At 42.6% G+C, this 15509-nt stretch overlaps 1 protein-coding gene across 9 annotated transcripts in view; it reads left to right on the top strand.

The window, feature by feature from the left end:
• Sytl2 (synaptotagmin like 2) overlaps positions 1 to 15509 on the top strand; it is a 108501-nt gene that overhangs the window by 58965 nt on the left and 34027 nt on the right. For all 9 annotated transcript variants that reach the window (XM_021216244.1, XM_021216267.1, XM_021216255.1 and 6 more), the window contains exons 5-7: positions 10237 to 10318; positions 11588 to 11702; positions 14077 to 14880. In XM_021216244.1, the coding sequence (XP_021071903.1) occupies positions 10237 to 10318; positions 11588 to 11702; positions 14077 to 14880 (1001 nt within the window). The remainder of the gene's footprint in view (positions 1 to 10236; positions 10319 to 11587; positions 11703 to 14076; positions 14881 to 15509) is intronic.

The raw sequence follows: 15509 nt of genomic DNA on the forward strand, positions 1-15509 counted from the left end.
TTGACTTCTAGATGCTTTTATTCAAAAGCATTATTATTTGGATGATATTTGTTGACCTTTGCAAGAGGTAACAAGCTATGGGGCTATGTTGCTCCAAAACTTTGGGGACTTACTCAGTTGCTTTTAGGTACTTAAAGGTATTCTTCTTAGCATCTTTCTCTTGAGGTCACAGTTAATACCTTTTGGTGGGAAGAGAAATTTTGTTTTACCTCTATGGTCTCAGTGGAGACAATTCACCTCAGACCCTCATACTGGCATGAGGATAATGTCTTTGATGGTGGGACACAATAGTCTGAGACCAAGGCACTGTGGAATCAGAGCTATTTCCAACAGTCTAAAGGCAAAGAAGGCTGAGCATCTAAGACGACTACCAATGGGCATTTCAGAGTCAACTATGAGTAAGTGAAGCCATGTGAGAAATGGAATACTGACTCTAATAAGGTGACTGTTAATTACCCACTTCCCATGAGTGATAGGCTTCACCAGTTTCCTCCAGGACCATTTTTAATTTTCTGTGTCATCTATGTCGGTCTGCCATGTTAGCTAGAGGTTAAGGTTTGGCTTGATATGTGACCTTAAAGTAGTATCTTTAATTTCTTAAACCTTGTTATATAGTGGAGACCGCTATATGACAAGATTAATAATCTCCTAACAGAGTTATTAGGAAGCCAAATGGCTAGTAAATGTAAAATTCTTTTTTAAATTAATTAATTACCTTTTTTACATGCTGACCACAGGTTCTACTCCTTCCTCTCCTCTCAGTGTTGTCCTCCCTCCCCCATCCAGTCTGCCTTCATTTCTCTTCAGAAAAGGGCAGACCTCTCCCATGGATATTAATCAAACATAGCATATCACATTGCAGTAGGACTAAGTGCATCCTCTCCTGTTAAGGCTAGATGAGAAAGGGAAGGGACCCAAAGGCAGGCAACAGAGTCAGAGATAGCTCCTGCTCCGATTGTTTGGAGTCCCACAAGAAGACCAAGATACATAACTGTAACATATGTGCAGAAGGTCTACATAGGTCCCATGCAGGCATCATGGTTGGTGATTCAGTCGCTGGGAGCCCCTGTGGGCCCAGGATAGTTGGGTTTTCTGAGGGTTTTCTTGGGATGTCCTTGATGCTTCTGGCTCCTACAATTCTTCTTTTTCCTCTTCCTCAGGATTCCTCAAGCCCAACCTAAATGTTTGGCTGAGGATCTCTGCATCTGTTCCCATCAGTTGCTGGATAACACCCCCCCCCCCGGTGACAGTAAATGCAGAACTCTTACCATAGCTCATAGCATATAGTAAGCACCACTAAGTAGGGATGATACTCAATATAGCATTTCAAGAACCTCAGGAACTGGTGACACTCTACTCATTCCCCTTGGTGTCCTGCGCCCAACCCATTGCCTGCTTATGCTCCTGATAGATAAAGACCTTACTTTCTTTTCTTTTTAAATTTATTCTTCTCTCACATATTTCATCCTGACCACGGTTTCCACTTTCTCTTCTCTTCCCAGTCCCTCCCCTCCCTCCCCTCTCTCCTCTCTACCCCCAGATCCACTCTGCTTTTGCTTCCCTTCAGAAAAAAGCAGGCTTTTGAGGGCTATCAACTAAGCATGGCATATCAAGTTACAATAAGACTTTCATAAAACAACAAGAGCAACAACAGCAACAACAACAAATGAAGCCAAAATATTAGAAACCCTGGTAGAAAAAGAGATGGTCATTTAGACACAAGAGCAAGGAGCTGGGAGCAGATCTTAGAATCTGGGTATGACAGAGGCTGAGGAGCATGGAGCACTAATCAGCAGAGGGACCAGTCAGCACTACAGAAGAGGCAAGGCAAGAAGGCAGCATCCCAGGCAAACAGCTCATCTCACTGTTTGATCAAGCCCAGACTTTCCATTCTGCCCTCAGGCCATCCTTCCACCACAGAGGGCTTGAGAGGCAAAGATGCTCAACTCCATTTTGTCATGCCCCCTCGGGATGGTGGGCATTCCCCATCTTCCTTCCTTCCTGGCTAATATCTGTGATTTGGACGTGCATTGTCATCTGCGTGGCCTCTGACAGACCTTTTGGTTCTTACCTGTGAACTGGAACCAGGTTACCTTACTAGAATGTTGTGAGAGTAACTGAAATGAAATATGGGAGCATTTCTTAGGAAGAAGAAAAACTGGCAACTTCCAGATGGCATTGCAATTATACTGTTATATTACACAGATTAAGTGTGGTTGAGAAGGGCAGCACACAGCTGCTAGGCGTGTCTCGGGTGCTTTGCTTAGTTAAGGCCAGTTCTGTGAGACGTGGCATGGGTGGTAATCAGTCAGCTGTACTTCCTCCTCTCTGTGTCAGAGGCCACCATTTTTCTTGGTGTCAATCTCCTGCAATGCTACCCCCTTATGCTGTTTAACCTTTGTGAGTTGGGTGTTTTTAAGTGTGTTTTGGGGCCTGTGCTTACAGGCTAAGTGGTTTTCAATAGAATGACTCAGCACCTGTCAATATTTTCTTAGCCAGGAGAGAAAAGTTGGGAGATGTGAGGCTGGGCCATGCAGTTTTTTGTTTTTGTTTTTTTTGTTTTTTTTTTTTTTACCTAGGCATGATGACAAGAGCCTTTATTGTGTGGTAGCCACGAGACCATGGGAGCCCACTCATAAAATGCTATGGGTGATCAGCAAGCAATAAGACATGGACAACCACCTGTGTTCTTCATGAACTCACCTTTGTTTACAGCCATGGCACTAGGAAGCTCAGAAAGGTTTATAAGCAGAGAACATTGTTCCCCGAAGGGCAGTCAGAAATCTGGTCACCAGCAGCTGGAGTCCTGGTGACTAACTTAGCTGGATGGTGTTTGCTGAACTTAATAAACTATGGTGGAGGGCCTAATTCCTTTTGGTTTTAAACTTGCTGATGCTTTCTGTAAAACATAGAAATGAAATACAGAAGGAAAAAAAAAGCACACAGTAGATCACTGTCAACTGGGCATTTTGAAAACTGCTATAAGTGGTCCTGGGTACATACTCTCAGTCCATGTACTTACATCACCTTGAATTGGTGATGAGCAGTATGGGTTGCCATTGGGCCATGAGCCCCACATCAGTAGCATATCATATACCCTCCTAAAATCATCACTGAGCATGTGTATACAACAAGCCATAGGACATAGTCAAAGTGAGGCATACAGAATAAAGACCAGAGAAGCTCTTCCCTCTGTATGTCAGAGCCCTGCCCATCAGTGAAGTGTAACATTTCCTGTCTGGCATGAGAAGCCAATCTGTGTTATCTGAGATAATAATGTGTTCCCTTCAACAGGCATGGAGCCCTGGGTATCACTAAGAGTCTAATAGGTGTCTAATGACCAAAGCCTTTGATGTCTCTGCTACAGGTACTTCTTTAGATTGAATGAACCTAGAAAAGGGTGGACCTTTTCATTTCTCTGTCTGTCTGTCTGTCTGCATCTCTCTCTCTCACCCTCTCTCTCCTCTCTCTCTCTCTCTCTCTCTCTCTCACCCTCTCTCTCCTCTCTCTCTTTCTCTCTATCTGTCTCTCTGTTTGTATGTCTCTCTCTCTTTTCCTTGATGCAACCTTTGACAATTTACCCTCTGATGGTTTATAACTGCTTAATCTCTAGAGTTACAGAGAGGCTAGCTGAGACATCTAAAATAACAAATATTGCTCAGATACATTCAAAGCTACCAATTCTTTCTCTTTTCTAGCCCATTCTCCTCTTCCCTGTCACACACCCTTCAGATGCCTGTAAGTGTCATCCTTTCTCTTGGAAGGATGAATTCTATAAAATAATTATAAAGAATACTTGACATTTCCCAACTACTAAGCCTATGTACTTATTACTAAGTACTAAGTACTAAGCCTATGGACTTGGAAGTTTCTTTTCTTCTTCTCAACTGTCACCTTCCTAAAATGCAAATCCAAACATATTTGTGCCATCTTAGCAGGTAGGCCTCCTGCTCCTGTATAGCAAAAAGAAGGCCTAGCCAGGCAAGAATTAGATATCTGAGAGGTCCTTGCCCTTATACCATGAAAACTTTATTAGAAAAATTATTAGGACTGATGGTTTATAAGATTTAAGAGCTATTTTATACAAGGATCTTTACAAAGCTCAAAGTCTTCAACCAAACAAGGCAGATTTATAGGAGGTCCTTTAAAGGTAGTGCTCACCTCAGTGTCTTGATATCTTGTAAGAAAGGGGCCCAAGAACTAAATGTCATCAATAGAAGTCAGTGACTACTTTCATTATAGCTACTTTGACAAATGTGAGCCACAGGTAAAAGAGTTCGGATGTATAGAATGCAAAGAAAAATAGAATAAAGAGAATATAAATAGGTATGCATGGAGAAGATAGAGTCACTAATTCACAAGTTGCCTACATCTACTTGTAGGATATGTATATAAATAAGGTATTTAAATATCCATCTCTGTGAGTCATCGAGAGAACCCATTTAACGTCTTGTGTGCATCTAGTAGAGTAAGAAGTTCTTTAGGGGTACGAGTTCACTCTTCATTCAGTTGTTTATTCTGTCAGTCAACACTGTTAAGTATTTGTCATGTACAAGATGATAGTGGGGAATTTCAAGGTGAATGAGGTTCACACCCCACTCCCCCAACTTTTAGGAAGCCACTCTCTGCAGAAGAGACTGACTATAATTGTGCCTGCTATGATAATAGTATTTACTTTTTACAGTTATTAATTCCATGCTTTATATTGAACCCAGGGCATGGTACATGTTAAACAAGCCTCTTTATCACAGAAGTCCCAGGGTTGCTTTATTTCATTTTATATTTTTTAGAATCTTAACTAAGTTGTCCAAGTTAGCGTTGAATGCACGCTGTGGCTTAGGCAGATCTTGCATCAGTGATCCCTCCACCACAGTTGTCTGAGTCGTTAAAGTTGTAGCCATTAGATGCCAGGCCTAGATGGTAGCCATATTGAAAAGGCTGAGAACATGGCCAGCAGTACTGATTCTATCCACCATGGGGCTGGGGTGGAGGGATGGTAGGGACACTATGAACCTAGTCACATTTAGGATGACCCTTGTGGGATGATAAGGCTATATTAGATGGGACAGTTGTTTAGATAGACCATTCTGACATCCCCTGGTTTGCTGGGGAATGGATGTGATCTGGTGGGACTGGTCAGGTATGCGTGGTAGATAAGTGTGTGTAAGGAAGAACCTAGCAAAGCTAGAATGCAGACCAAGAAGCTAGACTCTTTTTTTGTTAATCCATGAGGAGCTACCAAATGATTCTTTTCTCTTCTTAGAGCAATTCTGCGGCAAGAGTGTGCAGACCTGGGCTAGATAGTTCAATGGGGGATGCTGTTGCACTTTAGGTGAGAGATGGAGAGAAACTAATGAGGGAATGGAGACGGGATACAGAACACGATAGATCTGTAGATCATACTGTGGTATATGTTAGAGACACAGATGTTCTCCATGATGCACACAGGGTTGCCTGAGATGCACACAGAGCTACTTGAGCAAAGTAGCAGTCCTCAGTTCTCCTTCCTCCAGGATGCAGACAATACCAAGAGAGGGACGTTTAGTCCATGAAGTTACTCTTAGTCCCTGGACAAGTGCCAAGCACATGACCTCCGAAATGAAGGAAGGAGGGAAGGAAAGTGAGTGAATGAATTAACAAAAGAAAAGAATTGATAAAATCCTGATTATTAAATAAAGAGGAGATGGGTGAAAAGACAAATCAGCAAATATTAATGAACAATTAAGGAGCTTTAGACAGCAGGGGTAAGTAAATAAACCAACAACAACAATAAAAAATACAAAGAAAGGAAAAGAAAGGAAGAAGAATCTAAAACTATGGGTAACAATGGCATCAACAGTCTCCAGATGGCATCGCTTTGTTTTTAAGAACCTCTTTCTTGAGAAGCAGGCTGGAGAGAGCATGAGACCTATCAGAGGTCAGCTGACACAGGCACTCTGGTGCTTGAAAGGGGCACAAAAACATCCAGTAATACAAAGTGTGAGGTTTGTTTGCACGTGTGAGTTCCCAGGCACTGGCAAGCAGAGAAAGACGGAGGAGGTTTGAATGCATACCCTCTCAAATCTGCAGGATGCGAAGCTGGAAGGCATGGAGTCGGGAGAGAGGTTGGCTGCTGTCAGGGTGTGTCTTGTCCATAAGCTGCAATCTCTCTGGAGAACGTTTCCAAAATGAGTCGGGGTGGAGGTTGGGGGGGGGGGCAGAGCTAGGCTTCACTATGGCCTCTCATTCTCCGACGTTAGCTCATTTTCTTTTGAATGGAACAAGTTTGATTATTTCTTCTGCAAAGGCTAACCTCCCAGCATCCCCTTCACCTTTGGTTTGGGAAGAATTAGATGCTGTTTTGTATATCGGCATAGGGCACCAAAGTGGCAGCTTCAGAGCCTGTGTTTCCCTAATGCTTGCTCACTCTGCCACCATTCTCCCTTCTACCCTCTGTGGAAAAAGAGCCAATAAGCCCCAACTTTATCAGCAGCTCTGAAATACTATTACCCTACTCTAATGATCTCCTTCTGGAACAGCTTTTCTCTTGGTACATCCACCTCCCTCTACCAGAAGAATTAGCTATTTGCTCGAACCCCCAGTAATAGGCTTAGTATAAGATACAAGCTTGCTCTTGAAGAAAATAGAGATGAGTCAATACATTTGTCCTTCCCCCAGACCCCTGAAGGTTTGATAGAAAATCCAATAATAAGAAAACTGCATTTCTAAGATGTCTGGCCCACAGAATTATGTATAGTGAGCTCTCAAGAGAATATTTAATCTTATCAGATTTTAGATTTACTCCAGTCTGTTATGGTAGTAAAAGCTCTATAGGCACATCAAACTGCCTTATACTTGGATGGCAACACGCTCAGGAAGTGTGTAATGTAGACTGTTATAGTGTTGAAAGAAGTGTGTGTGCTCACAAAAATACCTTAGAGTGTGTATTCTAAGTCACTCCCTTTGTCTGTCTCCAGATTCTTTCTTCATATGTTTCTGTTTCTTTTTGAAGCATCATGGAACACCACCACATGCCAAACACAGTGCCAGACTGGGAGGGAGACACAACAACAGTAGCCTCCATGGAACTTAACCGCTCCAAAGGAGATCAGCCTAACTTTAAAATCAAACTTATCACTTACAAAATTTCTTTCTGGTTCTAGAACTAGGACTGATATCTAGTGTTCCAAGTGTGACTGCTGGCATCGCAGGTCCCTTCTGCAGAGTGTATGGAAGAAGACAGCTACAAAGCATAGGCTATGGAACTTGCCTTTCTAACCAGTTTAAAAGTCTCATCATGCATTTAGGCGTGGTGGCTCACACATTTAATCCCAGCTCTTGGCATGCAGGTGTACCTCTGTGAGGACAAGGCCAGCCTGGTCTACATAGAGAGTTCCAGGACAGCCAGGGCTATGTAGTAAGACCCTGTCTCAAAATGTCTTCATGTGGAATATACTGAGCATCTACTATGTTCATGATAGAATCTACGTTTCTCTGGGAGGAGTGGGATTCTAAGGAACAAAATAGACAGTATCTGACCATTCAAGGATTATAATTTGAAGCAACATAGATCTTCTGTGTAAAGTGTCAATAAAATGTGTAATAACGAGACAAATTATGCTGCGGGAGGGGAGACTTGCATTTTGCTTGAAAATGACAGGGCTGACGGTGGCAGACAATGCGGTGCAGAGTTGAGTGGAAACCACCAAGAGTCACGTGAACAGGCCAATAGCTATGTTTAACCAGAGAATGCTAGGGCAGACTTCGGCAAGGGGGAAACCGGCTTCATCGCTAGTAAGTAAAGTCATAATCAGGATGTGCAAGCGGGGCCTCAGGAGCCTGGATGCAGAGATAAAGTAGTATAGGGGCCCTGCTTATCCTCTGGGGTTAGAAAGTGGGAAGGAGTGAGATGTAACAAAGACATGCCTGCCCCTTGAGGACAGCCAGCCTCCGCGTCTGGGTCAGACCCTCTGATTTTTCCAGCTGCTTTACTTAATAAAGGAGATCATTTACACTGTCAGGCGTCTGGCGTATACTGTTCATCAGATGTCACACTGGCCCATTTTATAAGGAATTTATTACATTTATTTCCCCATTCTTCCCTCAGAACCCTTCAATATACTTCCCTTTGCTTTCTTTCACATCCACGACCTCTTTTTCATTTGTCGTTACCCGTGTGAATAAACACAGCCTGTTCAGAACGTTCGTTACTTGTATGCATACGGTTTGTATGTATATGGTATATGTATGTGGTTTTTAGAGTTGACCATTATTGGATAACTAATTGGTGTGCTCTTCCCTGAGAAGACTCTCTCTGGCTCTCAGCATTCCTGTGTACGGTAGGCTTTGTATGGACCGGCTTTCCCCAGCCATGTTAGCATGTCTAGTGGAGCTGTTCTTGTTCAGCTCATGCTTCGGCAGCCACTCTGGTAAGGCTTCATGGGTGTAGCCTCTGGCATTTCTAGGAGACACGATCTTATAACAAGCTCCCTCTCTGTCTCTTATAGTCTGTCTGTCCCCTCTTCCACAATGATCCCTGAGTATAAGGTACAGAAGTTGTGTTATCCATATATCAGCTGGGGCTGGGCTGCACAGTTCTGCACTTTGACCTGTTACGTTTTTCTGTAATGGTCACTGTCTGTTGCAAAGAACTTTCCTTGGTGATGGATGAAGGATAAAGTTATCTGTGGGTATAAGGACAAGTAGTTAGAATGTAGTTAGGAATTGTGCTAGTTTAATAGGTTGGCAGTTGTAGGTTCTCCTCAAGGTCCATGACCTCATTAGCACTGGGCAGGGACTAGGACTCCCCTCCTGGCCTCTTAAAGAGACACTGGAGAGAAATGGCCTCTCAGTTCTGAGGTGTTGGCCCTTCACTGTGTGGACACCAAATTCTATCAGTGGCCATGCTTCTTTTTGACAACTTAATTTGGCTTTGCGTCCATCTAGTACAGGAATAGATTTCCTATAAACTATGCCCAGATTTTGGTTCTATTATGAGTTCTTCCTGTGTTTTCCTTTTCATATGTCCTGCCTTCCCCTTTCTTTGGCTCTGTGTGACAGGGCTGTAAATGACACCTCCTCTGCTGTACTTTCCTTTTGGATCAATAAGGAAGGTGATGGAAGAAGGGATAGCTTTCTTAAGAGCTTAATGTGAAAAAAAAAATTAACAGTTCAAATACAGAAATGGAACCACAAATTGCTAGCCTTGGGGTTTAGAGGCAGCACTCTTTGGCATGGTTCCATGACCCTAGGGTGAATTGTTTCCTTGTCTGGGTTTTCTGTTCCATCCCCTTCAGGGGATTTTTCCAAGCTCCTGATTCTGATGTCACTAAGAACCGGTGGAGACTGACAGGGAGCAGCGGTTCCAGCCAATAGTGACTTCATTTTTTTTTTTTTTTAATGTCTATGGCAAAGCTTCCTGGAGCGAGCCTTCTCAGCAAGCAGATTTCCCTCCTGTCCTGGGATTCTGTGACCCACTTTTCTTCTTACTCATAGTCAAGGGAGTGACCTGCTCAACTCACCACGCTCTGGGAACTCTTTGTTTACTTTTACCCCGGGGCTGTGCAGCCGCCTCTGGCAAGGGCATCATGGCTTAGAGAATCATATGGACTTCTTTCAACTAGCTGCCTGTCACCTACCCACCCCCCCACTTTCTCAATGGCCTCTGGCACTTTTCTCTTTGTACCGGGATAAGAACTCATCTATTAACTTGTTGGGACGATGATCATAAGAGATTGCTGTAACCCACTAGCTTTTGTGTATAGCTATCTGACTTGGTCATTCTATCTCCTTGGCAGGTCACTTGCCTTACCCAGTCTCTGTTTCAGTTATGTTTTATATGTATTAGGAGGAACACTGCCATGCAGTTAAGATTTTGTGACTTTATTTCAGCCATAAAACCCATTGCTCACTTTCTCACTTGTATCTTATCTGAGATCTAAGTTTGAAATGAGCTCATTTCTGCAAGTTTAAGTTGCGAGTGAACCTCTCCTGTGCCTGTACCCTGGACATCTTCAAGGACTCTAATAGGTGTTTTTGTCTTCTCTCATGCTGCACTTACATCTTTGTCACACCATTGCCTTTGTTTTGGTTCCTAATCATGGCTGGAGCCCAGTTTCTTCTCCTTTCTTGCAGTTTGATCTTGTAACCTTCCCCATTTCCCCATTTCTCCTGTCTTAGAAGCTCTTGGCCGTGGAGCCATGATTGATGCCTCCGACAGGGTAAGATTTATTTTCTGAGTGATGGTTTCTTTTGCAGCTCCGGTTTGGTGGATTCAGCTTCCAGTGTGATTGATATGTCCCAGGAAAACACGAGGACTCCAACTGTGTCTCTGCCCAAGGTAGATTGAGCCCAGATGGTTAAAATCTCGTTATCGGCAGGAGTGCCAATTTTCCTATCATGTTAAAGCAAAACAAAATACAGAGACGCCTGTAATTCATTGTGTGTATCAGGTGTCCATAATTTGGGTATTTAGTTTAAGAAGTCATTCCTGTGGTGGATAACGTTGATAATTATTATGTTTGTGTTGCTAAAGGCCCAGCTTTCTTTCTGTCCCCAATAGTTAAACCGTTTAAGGGCAGAGGAGATGGGTGGCCTCAGTGCTGAAGAGAGTTCACTGTTCATGCAGAGGACATGAGATCCTTAGCTGCCTGTATTTCCAGCTCCAGAGATTCAGTGCTTCTGGCCTCTGTTGGCACCTGCATGCTCAGTACCCACCCCCTATCACATACACACAATCAAACCTTAAAATTGTTTTAAAAAGAGCCAGGTGCTGACCCATCATTTAATCCCAGGCCTTGGGATGAGTAGAGAACAGCCACAGTAGGATCTCTGTGAGTTCCAGGCCAGCCACGGACACATAGTGAGACTGGTTAAAAAGTGAAAGGTAAAACATTCTCTATGGTATTGCCGTTCTTAGGCTACGGAATGTGGCTAGTCAGTTCTACCACAGTGCTTACTTTTAGGCATAGCCTCTCAAATGTCTTATCAGAGGTCTGTTTCCAGGGGGAGCTGACTATTTGTAAAACTACAAACAGTAATCACTTATAGTCAGTTGTATTAATATGAAAAATCAGAGGCAGGAATATTGTGAAGCCTAAGCCAGTGTATAGCCTGTGTAGGAAGGCCCTGTCTCAAAACAGCAACAAACCCAGTCTGTACCTAAGCCTGTGTTGTCAGGGTTGTCCACGATAATGACGATGGCACCTCAAGATGACTAAAGTCATCATGCAAGTAACTATCACAGAACGGCTATCTAATGTAGTAAGTCATGTCGTAGGAAGGGCCCTGACGGGAATCTGACCTAGTTAGAAAGCTAGGATTTCCTTACCCTTGACCAGGCCCTTGCTATCAATCAGGGTCATTCTTACCAATAAAATGTACTTCTGATCTAACTCAAAAGACTTTGGCAATGCATATACTTTATATAATTGTACCTATGTTTTTTTGTATTATGTAGAGTAATTCTTATGCTGACCAAACTAAACAGTTGCTCTAGGCCCAAACATGCCTAGATTGGACTGGCTAAAGCTACCAAATATGCGTGCTCATAAGCGGGGTCACTGTTATGACATTTAAACCACGTTTAATAAACACAATTTTCCCCCAGCAAAGGAAGAATCCGTTCAACAGCCCCAAGCTGCCGGAAGATCACTCCTTGCAACAAACCAAACCGGAGCAGTCAAAAACTGGAAAAGCTGGTTTATTTCAGATTTCAAAAGAGGGTAAATATTATTTTTCTGGCCTAGCTATTTTTATCTTTGTTATCTGTCGACAGGGGGAAATGCTCAGAGTTCCTTTCACTAAAATAACTCCCTGGACGGAGAAAGTGAGAAGTCGAGATGGTTTTCTTCTGCTGCCCTGTCCATTGTCTAGATTGCAGGAACCGAATGTCTGCACATTCCAGTCCTGGCGTTACCACTTGTTCTGTGACCTCCGTGCTTTCAGGTCCCTCAGCAGTGACATGGAAAAGTTTTGGCCCAGAGGCATGCAGTCTTTCACAGAATAGTATTGCTTGCATGCCCACCACGTGCTGACACGGTTGTCTGTTTAAAAGAAGTTGACAAAGAAATGTAAAGTTGTCCCAGGAAGAAATGTTAAGGCTTTCTGCTCAGGAGGCTTTGATCAAGTGTGTCGCTTGACTGAGCTAAGTTTGCCACTTGTGGAAGTTTACATGCCAAGAAGAGGAAATTCTGTCCCTTCAAAAGCAACTGTAAGGCGATATCACTCACTGAAAATTAGTCAAAGATGGGAAAGACTTGGATAGTGATCTATAGCCTTCAATTAGCCTGTCTTAATATGTTTCCCGTTGGGTACACTTTATAATACACAGATATAATGTAAGAAAAAAGTCACTGGAGCATGTTAGCTGTTTTTAAACTTTTTTGATAAAACAATAGTTTTAGGTATTGAAAGTTTCATTTTAAACATTGAGTTACTTTTTTATGATTTTAAAAGATGGTGTTTGTATTTTTCTTTCAGCCTCCTTTGCGAAATTAAAAAAAAAGTTTTAAAAAATTATTTTATGCATGCTTGGTGCCTTCAGAGTTCAGAAGAGGGCATCAGATTTTCTGGGAACTGGAGTTACAGATGGTTGTGAGCCACCATGTAGATGCTGGGAATTAAACCAAGGTTCTCTGTAAAAACAGCAAATGCTTTTAACCTCTGAGACATCTTTCTAGCCCCTTCAAACTCTATTTTTAAAGTTTTAATAATCAGTATAAGGTACCACAAAGCAAAGTACAGTAATATTTTCAACAATTTTACATATAAAAATAATATAAAAATATTGTTATGACATTTTACACATATATTTCATTGTATCTTGCTTGCATTAATCCCCACTGCCTTCCTCCATCCCTCCCACTCCTCCTTAATTCTCCAACTCATGGGAAATAACCCCCTTCAGCCTTCATTTCACATGCGTGTGCACACACACACACACACACGCATATGCACACGTGCACACACACCTTGATTTCACATAAGAAAAATATGTGATATTTTTGCTTCTCTCTATATTTTCATTTTGTTTCTCTTTCCTTTCTCTTTAATCATCTCTCTATATGTTCATAGTGCCTCTTGTACTTTCACATCCCGTGTGTACACTCATATAGAGGTCAGATAGCAACTTTGTGGACTTGGTTCTCTCTGTCTACTTTTTGTGGATTTCATGGCATTGAACTCAGTTTGCCAGACTTGAGTGGAAAATGCCTTTACCCTCTGAATCATCTTACCAGCTTTTGTACATCAGTTTTAAGAGAAGAGTTTGTTTACAATAATACTTAACCGAACACATACACAATACTTACATATGCCCTATTCCCACACATGCAGATCCTCCTTTGTGGTTAGTATCTGCTACCAGAGTGATATGTGTTTTATAACTATGAAAGTTATAAAACTTCCATGCTTTTCTATTGCTGTGAAGAGATGCCATGAGTTGGAGGCTTGCTTACAGTTACAGAGGGTGAGTTCATGGCATCACGGTGGGAACATGGCAGCAGCCCTGGTGTTGGCACAGAAGCTGAGAGCTATGTCTTACTGGAAAGTAGAGAACAGAGAGAGAGAGAGAGGGGGGGAGCTAACTGGGAATGGATGGGCTTTTGAAATTTCAAAGCCCATTCCCAGTCACACCTCTCCTCCAGCAGGACCACACCTCCTAATCCTTCCCAAACAGTTTCACTAAGTAGGCAGAAAACATTCAAATATATGAGCCTGTGCAGGCCACTCTCATTCAAACTACCATATCACACAGCACACAGACAAGCTACCTTGAAACATCTTTGTCATCCAGAGTCATTAGTTTACATTAAGGATTCACCCTTGGTGTTCTACAGTCCATGGCTTTGGGCAAGTGTATAATGCTGTGTATTACTATTGTAGTATCATAGAATAATGTTTTTCCTGTAGAAGTCATCTGTGCACTAACATACAGGCCTGTAAGTGCTTTCCCCGTTAGGTCTGCCTTTATGCAGCCTCCCTTACTATCTTTAATATTTCCATAGTGCTTACTGGATGCAGACTAAGCTTAGGTCTCCTTTAAGTTGTAGAGTTGCTCTCTACTTAATATATCACCTAATATATTTTCATTTTCAGGTGAGTTGTCAGAATCAAATGAAAAGCCATCTATCCCAGATATGCCATGTCAGCAGATAGAGAAACCAAAGCAACCTGTATCCATGGCGCCTGAAAATGTGCCTCATACCAAAGCTCCAATCCCCAAAGCCAGAAAACTGATCTACAAATCAAATGACTTAGAGAAAGATGATAACCAGTCTTTTCCCAGACAAAGGAGGGACTCCCTGAATGCCAGAGGGGCTCCAAGAGGGATCCTAAAGCGCAACTCCAGTTCCAGCAGCACGGACTCAGAGACTCTCCGTTTAAACTACAACCTTGATCCGAAAAGCAAAATCCTGTCACCTGGCCTAACCATCCACGAGAGAATCGCTGAGAAGGAGCATTTGTTAGAAGATGGCTCTTCCACAAGCTCACTAGAGCCGTTAAAGCATGTGAGATTCTCTGCAGAGAAGGATGAACTTCCACAGAATCCTAGACCTGTCCTTGGCCAGGAAGTAGGAGAATTTACTGTTTTAGAATCTGACCAGTTGCAAAATGGAACAGAAGATGCTGGGGACATAGATGAGTTTCAGACTCGCCCAGAGCTCTCCCACAAAAAACCTTTGTCTCTTTATCAGTCAGTGTCAAGCCCAAGCATTTCAGAAAGGGAAACAGAACAGCCAATGTCTTCTGGGTCTGTTCCAAGTGATGAGATCCCTTGTCATTCAGACATTCTACCCACAAGACCTCAGTGTGTTGAGAGTTCAACCATCATCCATGAACAACAAGATAAATCATCACATTTTACAAAGCTTCAATCAGAATTGTCCAAAAGCCCTTCCGGTAAGAGTTGTCATTGTAGGTTACAAAAGCTGACCTCACCAGACAAGCTGGTGAAATGACCAAGCCAGCCATCCCTGTAGAAGATCAAGGTTTTGTTTAAGCATTCCAGCTACATTTCAAATAGCTGCCATTTGGTGGCTTTCCTAAATGATCTCCATTGCCAAAAGAATCACTGTCTAGCTTATGTTTAATGTGCGTTCCCTTACAGTTGATCCTAGAAGTACAAAATAAAAAGTAAATGAAATCAACCAGGCATGGTGGCACAGGCCTTTAGTTTCATCACTTGGGAGGCTAAGGCAGGAGAATCTCTGTGAGTTCAAAGCCAGCCTGGCCTAGGTAGAGAGTTCCAGGAAATCCAGAGCTGCATAGTGGAAAGACTCTTTTTTTTTTTTTTTTTTTTTTTTGGTTTTTCGAGACAGGGTTTCTCTGTGTAGCTCTGGCTGTCCTGGAACTCACTTGGTAGACCAGGCTGGCCTCGAACTCAGAAATCCGCCTGCCTCTGCCTCCCGAGTGCTGGGATTAAAGGCGTGCGCCACCAGGCCCGGCTCGTAGAAAGACTCTTTATCTCTGTTTCAAAAAGAACAACAACAAAAGAAATCACATGTACAAATAACAATGTTTTGAGTTAA

This window comes from Mus pahari, chromosome 1 (assembly GCF_900095145.1).
Source record: "Mus pahari chromosome 1, PAHARI_EIJ_v1.1, whole genome shotgun sequence".
Taxonomy (NCBI): domain Eukaryota; kingdom Metazoa; phylum Chordata; class Mammalia; order Rodentia; family Muridae; genus Mus; species Mus pahari.